This window comes from Mesocricetus auratus, unplaced genomic scaffold (genome assembly GCF_017639785.1).
Source record: "Mesocricetus auratus isolate SY011 unplaced genomic scaffold, BCM_Maur_2.0 Super-Scaffold_100676, whole genome shotgun sequence".
Classification (NCBI taxonomy): Eukaryota; Metazoa; Chordata; class Mammalia; order Rodentia; family Cricetidae; genus Mesocricetus; species Mesocricetus auratus.
Genome location: NW_024429266.1, coordinates 32368807 through 32382000, shown reverse-complemented (window position 1 = coordinate 32382000; position 13194 = coordinate 32368807). Strand labels below are relative to the sequence as shown.

At 35.7% G+C, this 13194-nt stretch overlaps 1 protein-coding gene across 3 annotated transcripts in view; it reads left to right on the top strand.

Annotated features, from left to right (window-relative positions):
• The window catches only part of Cop1 (COP1 E3 ubiquitin ligase), a 113837-nt gene that overhangs the window by 13487 nt on the left and 87156 nt on the right, over window positions 1–13194 (top strand). The window contains exons 3-6 of one of the 3 annotated variants that reach the window (XM_040737265.1): window positions 594–694; window positions 5858–5922; window positions 6653–6772; window positions 9129–9197. In XM_040737265.1, coding sequence (XP_040593199.1) covers window positions 594–694; window positions 5858–5922; window positions 6653–6772; window positions 9129–9197 — 355 coding nt within the window. Of the gene's footprint in view, window positions 1–593; window positions 695–5857; window positions 5935–6652; window positions 6773–9128; window positions 9198–13194 lie in introns of all 3 variants that reach the window. The other 2 variants (XM_040737264.1, XM_040737266.1) reach the window with 2 other exon arrangements.

The window sequence follows — 13194 nt, the reverse complement described above, 5'->3', positions numbered from 1 at the left end:
TTCTTGCATATACCTTTTAGGAAAGTTGTACTGGTTGCATTTCCTTCAGTTATTTACAGTTATGTCTTCTGGAGTATAGAAATATTTTATTTTTCCATTCCTCTTAGTAAAAATTAATACATAATTTTGAATCGCTATAGTAAAGGTGATGATTTTCTCATTCTCCTCGACTTGATTTTTGTCTTTGCTTGAGTACTTAGAGTTTTTGTTTGTTTGAACTCTTTCCGTGATACAAAGATATTAGTACTCCCAAGACTAATTAGACCATAGGCATTTGCTTTCCTAGGATATAATATAAATGCATAACCTAAAACTTACTTAGTCCTCATTTACATTTGATGTTACATGCAGAATTTTTTGAGTTTATTTAGGAATAGTTTATATATTGTTTATAACTGAAATAGTTTATATGTTGCTCTGTCAATAGGTGCTTTATGTATTTCGTTTGCTATACAAGGATATAAGTGGGAATAAATTGGCTATATTGTTATGTTTTAAGTGAGAACACTAATAGACAGTGTTTTGTGACCAGTTTGTTAATTTCTTCATTGTTTTAATTAAGTTTTTGTTTTTTTCTCCCCCCATGCTAATAGCTACAAGTGTATTCATCAGAGTTTGGAGGACAATAATAATAGATGTCCCAAGTGTAATTATGTTGTGGACAATATTGACCATCTCTATCCTAATTTCTTGGGTGAGTCTTTGACATTGTTTTTATTATACTCTTTCCACAAAATATATGGTAACAATAGTTTATTCAGAAATCCCAACTCAGAAGTAAGCAAGTTTTTCTCTGTTACTCACCAGGGTGCTTTCATCTTCTTGGGCTATGGCATAGACTCTATACATGGTTAGTACCGTTTCTTGTTATTTTTCAGTTTCATAAAAACAAAACCCAACATGCCTTTGAGAATTTTGTGCACATGTTTGGACAGAATGTAAGGTTTCCAGAAGTTGTCTGAGGTCTAGAACCCCTTTTTGTCTTTGTAGAATTTATTATGTTTCTATGTTTCTTCTGACATGTTAGCAGTGATAAGAAACAAAGGAAAGGTTTGATGGGGAGGGAGAACATATTCTTGATCAGTGTTGACTGATTGGAGAAGAGAAAAATTGAATATGGGAATTCCTGGGTAATAAATGTATGAACTGGAAAGGTCTCTCAGTTGGAAGAAGAGGATATAAATACAGAATTTGATGTGGAAATGTGAGAACTGTAGTATAACTTTAGCTATAAATGGTAAAAACTTGGAACTAATATAGTCAGGTGCTAATTGTGAATTTAAAGATGAATGGTTTTAGTTGGATGTGGTGGCATGTGTTCATATCCAGCACTTGGGAGGCTAACACAGAAAGATTGTATGTGGTTCAGGCACACTCTTTCTTAAAATAAGTCACTATTAGTTTTACACACTGAATTTCTTAACATAAAATTAAAAATTAAGGAAATAAGGACTATTAGAACATGGCAGAAATACTAAGACTAATCTTATATGCCCATAATATACATAAATAATTCATGAGGATGACTAGTTCCAAGTAGAATATTCTACTTCCTATGAAAAACAAGTAGTAAAACGAGGTGTCTGATGTCTGGGAGATTCCAAGTTGCTCAGTGAACTAACTACTTTGTAGAGGTTTGTAACTTCAAGCCCACCTTCATCAGCAGGGAGATGAGAGGTACTGAAGGGTGAGTTGGTACCCAATGACCATTGATTTAATCAGTGCCTTCAACTTAATGAAGCCTCTGTAAGAAACCAAAAGATGTCTAGTGCAGAGATGTGCATGTTGCTGAACATGTGGAGGTACTAGAAGAGTGGCATGCCTGGAAAGAGTAGGCAACCATGTCCTTCCCAACCTACCTGACCCTGTGGCCTTCTAGGCCTGGCTCTTTATTTCTGTCCTTTAAGATATCCTTTGTAGTGAATCAGCAAAAGTAAAACACAACCTAAAGAATATGAAAAAGAGAAGTCAAAAAACACAGATAATGTATATACTCATTAAGTGGGCTGCTAGTAAGGATTGCAAAGATACGGAGAAGCTGTGTGTATAATGTTTGAACAACCTAAAACACCCCCAGTACACCCAGAGTTTCTTTTTTTCCCTTCCCTAAGTCTTCAGGTACAACCCCCACTTTCAGGGCTTAGTCTTTATTTTATTCCTACTTTCTACCCTGCCTCCCCCATATGTGTGTATTTCTGTGTTTATAAAATTTATAATTTAACTTTTCTTAGATTTGTTATGAATGTATCTCCTATTTGCAAACTTGAAATCTTATCTTTAGACTTGTATAGTGCTGAACACCTGTAATCTCCCAGCATTTCAGAGGATGAAGTAGGGTTTTTTTAGTTTGGTTCTATGCTACACAGGGAGACTCTGCAAGTTTGTCTCTTTGTCTCTGTCTCTCCTCTTTTCCCCCCTCATCTTCCCTCTTTCTCCTGCTCCTTATCCTCTCCTTTTCTCTCTCGCTACCCCCTCCATCTCCTCCCATTTATCTAGTAAGTCTCTCCCATACATACACTCACACTTAGGCAGTCAGAACGCCTGTTAGGCACTCTATTATATACTTTATGGATATGGCTTAATTAATTTTATGGCATTCTTGAGTTACAGTATTATGATTATTCTTTAGATGATGACATTGAGTAACTTGGGTAAAATAATACAGACTTTTTAAAGTGAATACTAAATTTTTTAAGAAATGGTATAAGAAGTATACATAAGAAAAAAAATGATCAATTTTTATTTTACAGTCAAACTACTGTTTATTTAAAGGCATAATTTAAAAAGTTATTAGTTCTTTGAAGATTTCATACTTTATTTTGAACATGTTCACCTTTTTTCCATTTCCTTTCAAATCTACCCCCCATTTCCCTGTCAACCTAGCCTTGTGTCCTCTTTCTTTTATACCCATCTAGTCCAGTTTGTGCTGGCCATTTATTTTTAGATGTATATCCTTCTACTAGTTGACAATTAAGTTTAATACTGTGTCCTTTTAGGAGAATAATACTAGTAGATTTCCTTTAGGGCTTATGATCTGTCCAGTCACAGGCTTTAGGCCTTACAGTGGTGCTAGATATGGTTTTCTTCTGTAGATTGGGCATTAAACCCAATCAGAAAGTGACTGGTCACTGCCATCAGGGCTATTCCACTGTTGTACCAGTCAGTTCCATCTTGCCAGACAGGCTATTCATATAGATCATGTGGCTCACACAGGCATAAGATTGATGGTTTCTTTCCTGCACTAGTATTGTGCATACCACCTTCTTTGAAGTATAGGGGTAAAATAATCAGTGTTTTCAATATCTTTACAAAAATTCTGGGCTGAGAGAATGGCTCAGTGGTTAAGAGAACTTGACCACTCTTCCAAAGGTCCCAAGTTCAGTTCCTACATGGTGGTTTGGAACCATCTGTAATGAGATCTGATGCCCTCTTCTGGTGTGCAGGTATACATGCAGAGCACTCAGAAACAAAAATTCTGAGTCAGTGTTTAAAGATTATTTTGCTTACCTACATTAATATGTTTGAGACACGTCTTTGCCCTTAAACTTGTAATTTTGCCATGCCATCCTCCCAAATATTACTGTGTTTATAAACCTATGCCACCATGCCCGTTTTTCCTTTTTTTTACTTGAAATATAATTTTTCTATAATATTGTATGATATACTACTTCATACCAATTAATGTTATTTTCTTTTTCATTTTAACCTTTATTTTCTATAACTATTTTGCAATTTGTAACCTTTAAAAACTTGACATAATAGTGTTGGTAAGATTCAAAGTGGTATGTGACACTAAGATATGTAGTAGCATGCGAAATTGTAACTGTCAAGTCACAGTTCCTACTCAAATGCTAATAACTTAATATAACTGAAACATACTCTGGCATATTCTTTTTAAAAGATGGACTTATTTTTATTATATTCATATGAGCTTCTTGTTTCCATATATTTATGTGTACCAAGTTTGTGTCAAGGAGACCATACAAAGGTATTGGTGGTCCTAAGTTGCTATGTGGATGCTAGGGACTGAAGCTGGTCTTCTGTAAGTGAGGCAAAGTCCATTAATCACCGGTGCCTCCAGACCCGTTCTAGTGTACTTTAATTTTTTCATTCTCCATTGTGTTAGTGCAAATTCTCAATCTCAATAATCTTGCTGACTACTTTTTTAGAATCAGACTGATGTACTAATATTCTGCTTCTAATTCTTAACCCTGTTAATCTTCCCAAAACCATATTCTGATGTTTCATGAGTTGGTCAGACACATACACATATACATTTTTATCTGTATTTTTTCATTTATCTTTCTATCTAGAAAGTCTGTGCATATTTTGGCTCTGTTCTTATTTGAACTTTATATGACTGTGCACTTTGTAAGTCTGTATCAATGATAGTATTTATTGATTATCCCATTTTATTATGTATCTCTTTTGCTAGTTTAAGTTATTTGAGGCTATAGATCATTTCATTCAGTTTTGAAGCTTCAAAGCTAAGGTGGGTTTGGTATCTATTTTGATTTATTTGTATAGTGGACCATATTCAGCATTTCATCTTGGATACCAACTCTATCATGTTCCATTTGTCACCCAAATAATTCTAGCACCATTTCTCTGCTCCTTTTCGAGACAGTGTTTCTTTGTGGCTTTGGAGCCTGTCCTGGAACTCTTGTAGACCACGCTGATCTCGAACTCACAGAGATCCACTTCCCTCTGCCTCCTGAGTGTTGGGATTAAAGGTGAGCACCACCACAGCCCAGATTCTCTGCTCTTTTGTTACTAGTATTTTTGTAAGAGCAAATGACATCAACAACAAAACACCCCCCCAGATGCAAATTAGAAGTCCCAGTTGTTTAAATTGCATTTGTTTACAGAGAATTTCCAGAGCTAATAATTCAGTACTTCATTGATAATATTAAGTTTTTTTTTCTTTCATGAAGATATGTCTTAGTTCTTTGCATAGCTACCACAGAACTCAGAACTTCAAAATGACTTTAAGAAGGTTCAGATACCATTTCCTTCTGGAGACAGGGAGAGAATTTTTTTTTCTCCCAACGAAAAGAGAGCACATTTCTCATTGATTAGTAATGTGTATGTCTCCAGGCTATGTGTGACATCCCTACAACCCTGGCTGAGGTAGGAGCATTAGGAATCTCAGTCAGGCTTGGTACTTAGTAAGACCTTGTTGCAAAAGCCAAAATCAGCCGGGCATTGGTGGCGCATGCCTTTAATCCCAGTACTCGGGAGGCAGAGACAAGCAGATCTTTGTGAGTTCCAGGCTATCCTAGTCTACAGAGTAAGTTCCAGGACAGCCTCCAAAGCAATACAGAGAAAAAAGGGTGGGGGGAGCCAAAATCAAACTGTGATTTGGCCGAGAACAAGTGATTAGTTTGGCTTAGATTAGTCACACCATGGTTGAGATGAGATTTGGCATCTCTAAAAGTTATATGACAGTCTGAGATTTGGAAAGATAATCGTGTTACTAAGAATGGTTTTAAGTATATAATTATCAACATCTTCCAAGGTGTTTATAAAAAAGTTACAACAAAGCAAAAATCTTGACTGTTTGTCTCATAGAATGCACTTAAGTATTTTAACACTGAAAAATAATGTCTCTCAAGATACCAATAGTATTATTAAGAAACATGAAAATGGAGTATATACTATAATGAAATTCCTAAAGCAATAGAATTACTTATAAAGAATTTCCTGAAACAAGTACAGAAAAAAATCCTAATTCAAAATAGAATAGAAAGCGAACACATTTTTCCTTCATATTTCTTTAAAATTCAGACTCTGAACAAGTCAAAGACAAATATAACAAGAGTACAAATTGTGTGTGCTTTTTTATTTTTGTTTTCAGTGAATGAGCTCATTCTCAAACAGAAGCAAAGATTTGAGGAAAAGAGGTTCAAATTGGACCACTCAGTGAGTAGCACCGTATGTTTCAGATCTTATTACTTTTTCTCTTTTTGTTTGTTTTATAATAGCAGTGACTGGGTCCAGAGCTTTGTATGTAGTAGAAAAGTGCCCTATGAACTAAGTATTCTTATCCCCCCTTCCTATTTCTACTAAATTCATTTTATTTGATTGTAGATATTAATACCTAGTAAAGAATTAACTTTTCTTACAACAAGCTTATTTGTGCTTTACTTTTGTACTTATTCAAATAAATAAATAAATAACTTTCATAACTTTATTATCTGTAATACTTTGATAGACTGACCATAATTTGAAGGGCCTGGTGGTATCACCTTACATAGGGATTACTCGTATCTTAACATGTGATGGGTCATATGTCAAGGTATTTTGAATAAGCTTCTCATAGTGGATTAGCCCCACATTATTGAGACAGCTGAGCCGAAGCTAATATTTTACCAAGTGCAAGCCTGAAAATCCAGGTGTTTTGATTTATTATACTTGGAGATATCAACTTAATATTTATTTTTCATATGCCTTCTATACTTGTTAGCTATATTCATTCCAAGTAGAGCTAGTACTTAAATTGTAGCTCTGCTAATTGTGGAGAAGTTAGTTAGAATGGAAGTGCAATTTATTTTGACGTAACAAAACACTTTAGAAAGTACTTCTTAAATGTCTGATTTAAAATCTAAAACAGTGTTGTTAATTAATTTTAGAATGTTCTTTTTAATTTTAGAATGGGCATAGGTGGCAAATATTTCAAGATTTGCTAGGAACTGATCAGGATAACCTTGATTTGGCCAATGTCAACCTTATGTTGGAATTACTAGTACAAAAGAAGAAACAACTGGAAGCAGTAAGTGCACCCTAAACTTAAAAGATATTAAAAAGATACCGTGTTTTAAACCATGATTTGTTATGCAATGATAAATACCTAGAAAGGTTTGGAAATAATAGAGCATTGTCAATAACCCATTCCCCCCCCCCGACTAAACACATTTGAAAAGTTATTGCTCCAGCCCCCGTATTGTAAGTCCTAAAGCAGATGAAGATAGGGTAATTGATTTTCAAATTTGCAAAAATGTACACTGAACCAACAGTGATGTAAAGCTAAGAACTTACATTGTATGTATTGTGAGGCAGAGGCTCTGGGGTTGGGAGTATCAGGTGTCAGGGTTAAAACGGGCTGGGCATAAGATTAATATACTGCTTATGAAGCAGGTGGGGGATTGGCAAGGTAGCTCAGAGAGTAAAAAGCTCATGCCATGCAAACCTGATGACCTGAATTCTTCTGTCTCTGGATCCCATAGTGGAAGGAGAGAATTGACTGTAAAAGCTTGTCCTTTGGCCTCCACACATGCAGGTATACAACACACACCCACACCCACTCGCACATACTAGTAATTATTAAGATGAAGGAGCAGGTGGAGTTAGTGATTCCTTCTACTTAGCTCAGCTGGGTCTTCCTTCTCCACTTCAGGAGAAAATTAGATCTCCCTCCTGTAGCAGTATCTCATTTTTATGTATCTAGGTCATTGCTTTTTCTTTCTTTGGTTTTGTTCTTTTTTAAAACTACATTTTCATAATTTCCTTCATACATACATGTGTGTGTGCATGTGTATAATGTACTTTGCTCATTTTCTACCCCAATATCCTCTCTTCTTTCCTCTCCTACCAAACCCCCGCTTTCCTAATAAATCTCCTCTTGCTTTGATGTCTTTTTGTGTGTGTTTCAAGGGGTCCACAGCATTTAAATAGGAGTATAGGGGTGAGGGAATATTTACTTGAGCAGGGGAATTTACCAGGGTCTACTCTACTGTCAAATATGAATCTCCCTCTAGCAACCTTTGTCTCCCCAAGAGGGTGGTGCCTCATGAGTTCCACCCCTACCTATGATGATTGCTGATTAGCCCAGTTTTCTGGAGATCTTGTCTGGTAGCCACTGCTGCTGTGAGTTTATTGTGTAGCATCTGTGTCTTGTCCCAAGGAAGATGATGGTGTTTCATAGCACTCTTTTTCTCAGAAATTTTGTAAAAAGCAGTATCAGAATTTTTAGATCAGATCAAGAGTCTTCAAATAGCCTGGTGGTGGTGATGGTGGCGGCGAATGCCTTTAATCCCAGCACTCGGGAGGCAGAGGCAGGCAGATCTCCGTAGTGCTGAGACCAGCCTGGTCTACAGACAAGTTCCAGGACAGGCTCCAAAGCTGCAGAGAAACCCTGTCTCAAAAAAAAAGTTCAAATAATTCTATTGCTTAGTCAGGTAAATAAAGATTTTGTTAATTATTTTCCCTTTCAAACCTATAAGAAAATGTTAGAATTGTATTTTTTTTAAACTGTTTTTAGGTGTTGACATGTATTTATTCTACTCATCTGAAATTCGTTAGTTCATTTGGTGGATTTTAGAATACCCACCAAATGTCATGGTTATAATGATCATTTATCAATACATTTTTCATTTCAGTTACTAGTTTGGGGTACTTGCTATCCTTCTTTATATTTTTTATTTGTGTGTGTGTGTTTTCAAAGGTTTGATTTTTTTTTTTAATCAAACTTCGACAAACTATATTTATATTACTTCTCATGTCTGTGTGAGTAGGTATTGCATGACTTTTCCTAGCCGTGTAATCCTGTGTATTCCTGTTTGGCCCAGAGGGTAGCTTCATATTAAAGAAAATAAGGGTTGCTTAGAGGGATTCTCAAGGGCAGCTGCTCTATTGACAGAGCCTCTTCTTTGTGACAGGACAGAGGCTTCAGACCCTCTGCTGCTTAACCCCATCTCCCCCACCCCCCAATGGTAGTAGGCCTAATCCTGTGAGAGCCTATATTTATGAAAGGTATAAATAGCTTTCTGTTTATTAATGATCATCATAGCAAATGAGATTCTATCAGGAATCATTTTCATGTATAGTAACTATATTAGGTTCATTGTTATTTTTGCCTTGATGTTGAGTTTGGTTGAGGAAAAGAAGCCATTAAGTACATGTGGGGTTTTTTGTTTTGTTTTTAAAACATGTAGAGCACCAGCTTTTGTTACTTATTTTTTTATAAAAAGTAGGTTGGTTTTTGAAATTGCAATTAGCAGATGGGAAAACTGAATGGACAGAACTAGTAAATTAGCTTAAGTAAATCTGTAATACTGGTTATACAGTTTGTTAATGAAAACTGTAAGCTCGTTATATTTGTTAAGGAAAATTAAAACTTTGTATTCTAGGAATCACATGCAGCTCAGCTTCAGATCCTTATGGAATTCCTCAAGGTTGCAAGGAGAAATAAAAGAGAGGTATGTTGTTTCATGTTTACTTTATGTTTAGTTTCTGTTATTCCTTGTTCCTATTACATAGGAGTATTTCAGGGTGAGACGTTTAAATAATTTAAAAGAATTTAATTTGGGGGAAGTTTTCTTTAGCCTTGTTATTTTAAAAAAAAATCTTACAATTTCTTCTGTTGTTGTTGTATTGTTTTTTGGTTTCTTTTTTATTTTGTTTTGTTTTTTAGGCAAGGTCTCACTATGTAGCCCTGGCCGGTCTGGAATCTAGACCAGACTGGCCTTGGACCCATAGAGATCTGCTTGCCTTAGTATCCTGAGTGCTGGAATTAAAGGTGTATGCCACCATGTCCAGCACAATTCAGTATTTTCAAGATCCCTTTTGGGAGGTATTGCAACACAGTTTTCAGTGGATCTTAACTTTAATGGCTAGGAATATAGTTTAGTGGTACAGTTTTTTGTCTGCTATACAAAATACAAGGTGAAGCTCTAGCTTACAGCATTGCCAACTTTGTTTTAAAAAGTAGAAAATAGACCCATCATGAATTTTCATCAGAAAATTTTAAATTTTAAATAAAACTTGAAAAGTTGAAGTTTTTTGCTATGAAAAAAATGCATGTGAAAAAATAATTAAAACCTATTTGCAATGTCTTAAGTCATGAAGGATACCTAAAAGACAGTTTTGTATTCACTGATTTATAACCAGAATGTTCTATTTTAGTGTATACATTTCCTCAGTCATTTCACAAACAGATAATATGTAAAGATCAATTCTGTGCTCTTGGAAGCATATAAAAAATAACTCTGAAACAATATTTTTTCAAATTTCTAATATTTTCACATTTAAGAGCTGTCTTAATAAGGTACCTTTATGTATTAAAGTAAAATATGTACTGTACTCAATACTATGTTCTAGGCTATTAACTTGAAAATAAAAATGATTAGTAATGTTTTTATTGTGATAAAACTATACAATTCTAGAATTTTATATTATCTTAATAGTTTCCATTTTGGCTATTCATCTTGTCTTGTTACTAACTTCTGGCTTTGTTAAGATTTGGAATATGCTGGTTTGATAGCTAAATGCTCTTTATATGGTTTGCGACTATATTTTTTTTATCCTGACTTTTCTGGAATTTTATTTTGTATGTTATCAGAAACAGTATCTTTATTACATGTTTAAGATTCACTTGTCTATTGGTCATTTGGGTGGGAGAGAAGGTAATGGTCAATTATTTTATAGCACAGTACTTCTTTACAGTTATTTTATTTGTGTTTGTCTGCATGTATGTGTATGTGAGTGTGCCACTAGTGTGCCTTGTGTCTGAGGAAGTCAAAAGAGGAGGATGAACCTTACTGGAACGGAATTCACAGATAGCTGTGAGCCACTTGGATGCTAGAAACTGAACCCAGGTCCTTTGCAAGAGGGGCAAGTGCTCTTAACAACCATCTCTGTAGCCCTACACAGTACTTAAGCTATTGAGTTCATGGAATTACCTTAGGAGCTTGTCAAAATATAGTCTTTTTTTTTTTTTAAACTAAAGGGAGTCTTTGGACCCTGACAATGCATTTCTAGCAAGTCCCAGATGATGTTGAAGGCCCTATCCTTGGATCACTACAAGTAACGAAACTGAAAGTGTTCAATATGTGAATTTTTAAAATGCATTGTGTATATTGTGAGGGACACCACTCCCCCCCCCCCGTTCCTGTGGTGGAAAATTCTGTATTAAACTTACTAATTTTCATATTCTTTAACTACCTTATTTATTAAACAGAATGAGTGAAAGTATGTTGCAGTCATTTTATATTTTTTGTCTTAAACTTATAATTTCTTGTGATATTTGGTTCATTGTAAAGTCATTGATGAATAAATTCATCAATACAATGAATAAGCCAGCCATCAGGATGAGAGTTAAATGAAATGTATGATAATTTTCTATATATTGAAATATTTAAGGTTTTCATTTGTTATTGAGTTCCTTTTTTAGTATAGTTTCAAATATTAAAAATTAAAGCTTTTTTTAAATTTTCCAGTTTAAATTTAGATAAGAAACAAGGTTGCTTCACAAGTCAGTTCCAGGTCCCTCTCCCATTCCCTCCCCTCCTCCCGTGCCCTCCCCCAACCCCCCCTGTTATCCCCTCATTCCCCCAGGGAGGGTGAGGCCCTCCATGGGGGTGTCCATAGTCTGTCATTTCATATAGGGCAGGGCCTAGACCCTTCCCCAAGAGTTCAGGGTGAGAGTGCACCTCCCATTATTCTATGGGAGTCCAAAGTCCGTGTGTATACTTGGGATGGGTACTGATCTGCTGCCCAAGACTCAATAGATTCCCTAGGCCTCCTCACTGACACCCAGATTCAGGGGGTCTTGATCAGTCCCATGCTGGATTCCCAGGCTGATGCCTGGGATTCAAGAGTTAACCTTTGTCTGGTCAGCTGTTTCTGGGGGTTAAACCAGCCCAGTCTTAATCCCTTTGATCATCAGTCCTCCCTCTCTGTTACTGGCTTTCTTGAGTTCAGCTCAGTACTTAACCAAGGGAGTCTGCCTCTTCTTCGATCAGCCACTAAATGAAGTTTCTGTTTCCCAGACTCTCTGGCTATAGGATTGTAGGCTGGCACTCCCCAGATCTATGTCTAAAATCCATATATGAGAGAGTACATGCCATGTTTCTCTTTTTGTGACTGGGTTAAGCTTTTATAGCTATAAAACCCAGAAAGGTTTGAGACTTTTACTCTCACAAGCAAACTAAGAAGTTAGCACCACCACAGTTTAATAGATGAAAGACTTCATTACCGTTACTTTATCTTTGAATGAGACTGCTCTGATGCTCAGATCCTACAAGGGCAGTGTGGAGGTGGGCCCACTTAGAATGGTACATCTAATGGATTTGTGTTACAACTAAGGGAAATCTCAATCTGTCCAGTCTTTGTTCTGTAGAGAGACAGTGTTTTGATCATATTAGTCAGAAAATATATCTATGTTTGTATGAATGTTTGTCTACAAAAAATTTTGAACAGAAACTATCATAAAGTGTAAAAATTGTATTGATGAGTGGAAAAGATAATTTTTTCCTAACATTAACTCTTCTAATGAGTCTAATAGGTCTTATCTCTGTTTGCTGGTGTTTTCTAGTAATAAAATCTTTGTTATTTCATTGAATCATACAGCTTTGTGTACTGGTTTTCTATTTTTGTCATTACGCTTCTTGGGGAATTTTGCTGGGGCCCTTTAGCTTGAGTCTAATATCCTTGAGATTGATGTCCTCTAGTACTATATATTTTGTAGGTAACTTAGTTAAAAAATAGTAATTTCAAGTACTTCTGGATATTGGAGCCTGTAGTAAGCAGTATGTATACAGGTGTTAGGACATTTTTTTTTTTTCATGTATCTGTGATTGGATTTGGTTATTTTAATTTTAGCTTTTACAAATGACTGAAGAGCTAATTTATTAAAGTCTAAAAAAATTACTATATTTTTATTTTGTGCAGCTAGGTTAAGAAGGGGTAGCTTACACGGGTCAAAAGACAGCATGAGGGAATGTTCTGTGCTAATCTGTGTTCTAGAGATCAAACCTTTACCCCTTGAGCCATCTCACAGGTCTGATACTTCATTTTTCATCACCAGAGGCAGAGGCAGGCAGATCTCTGTGTGAGTTCGAGGCCAGCCTGATCTACAGAGAGAGTTCCAGGGTAGGGTAGACTCTAAAGCAACACAGAGAAACCCTATCTAAACAAAACAAACAAAAAGCATTGTTTGTTCTAAAGTTAAGAGAGAATTCCCTATATAAATAAGTATATTGAGAGGAGAGAATCTTTAGCAGCTGTGTTAGAGCCTGCCTATCATAGCATTTAATACCTGTATTTAGATAACTATGTTAGTCTTTTTCATAGTTAGAGCGGTAGAAGAATTTGAGTTCCAGGTAAAGCAAGTGTAATCATTCAAGTCTGTAGTGTGTTTGAGTCATTGTTTAATATGTCACTTGATTTATTTTTGAGGTAGACTGTCTGGCAATT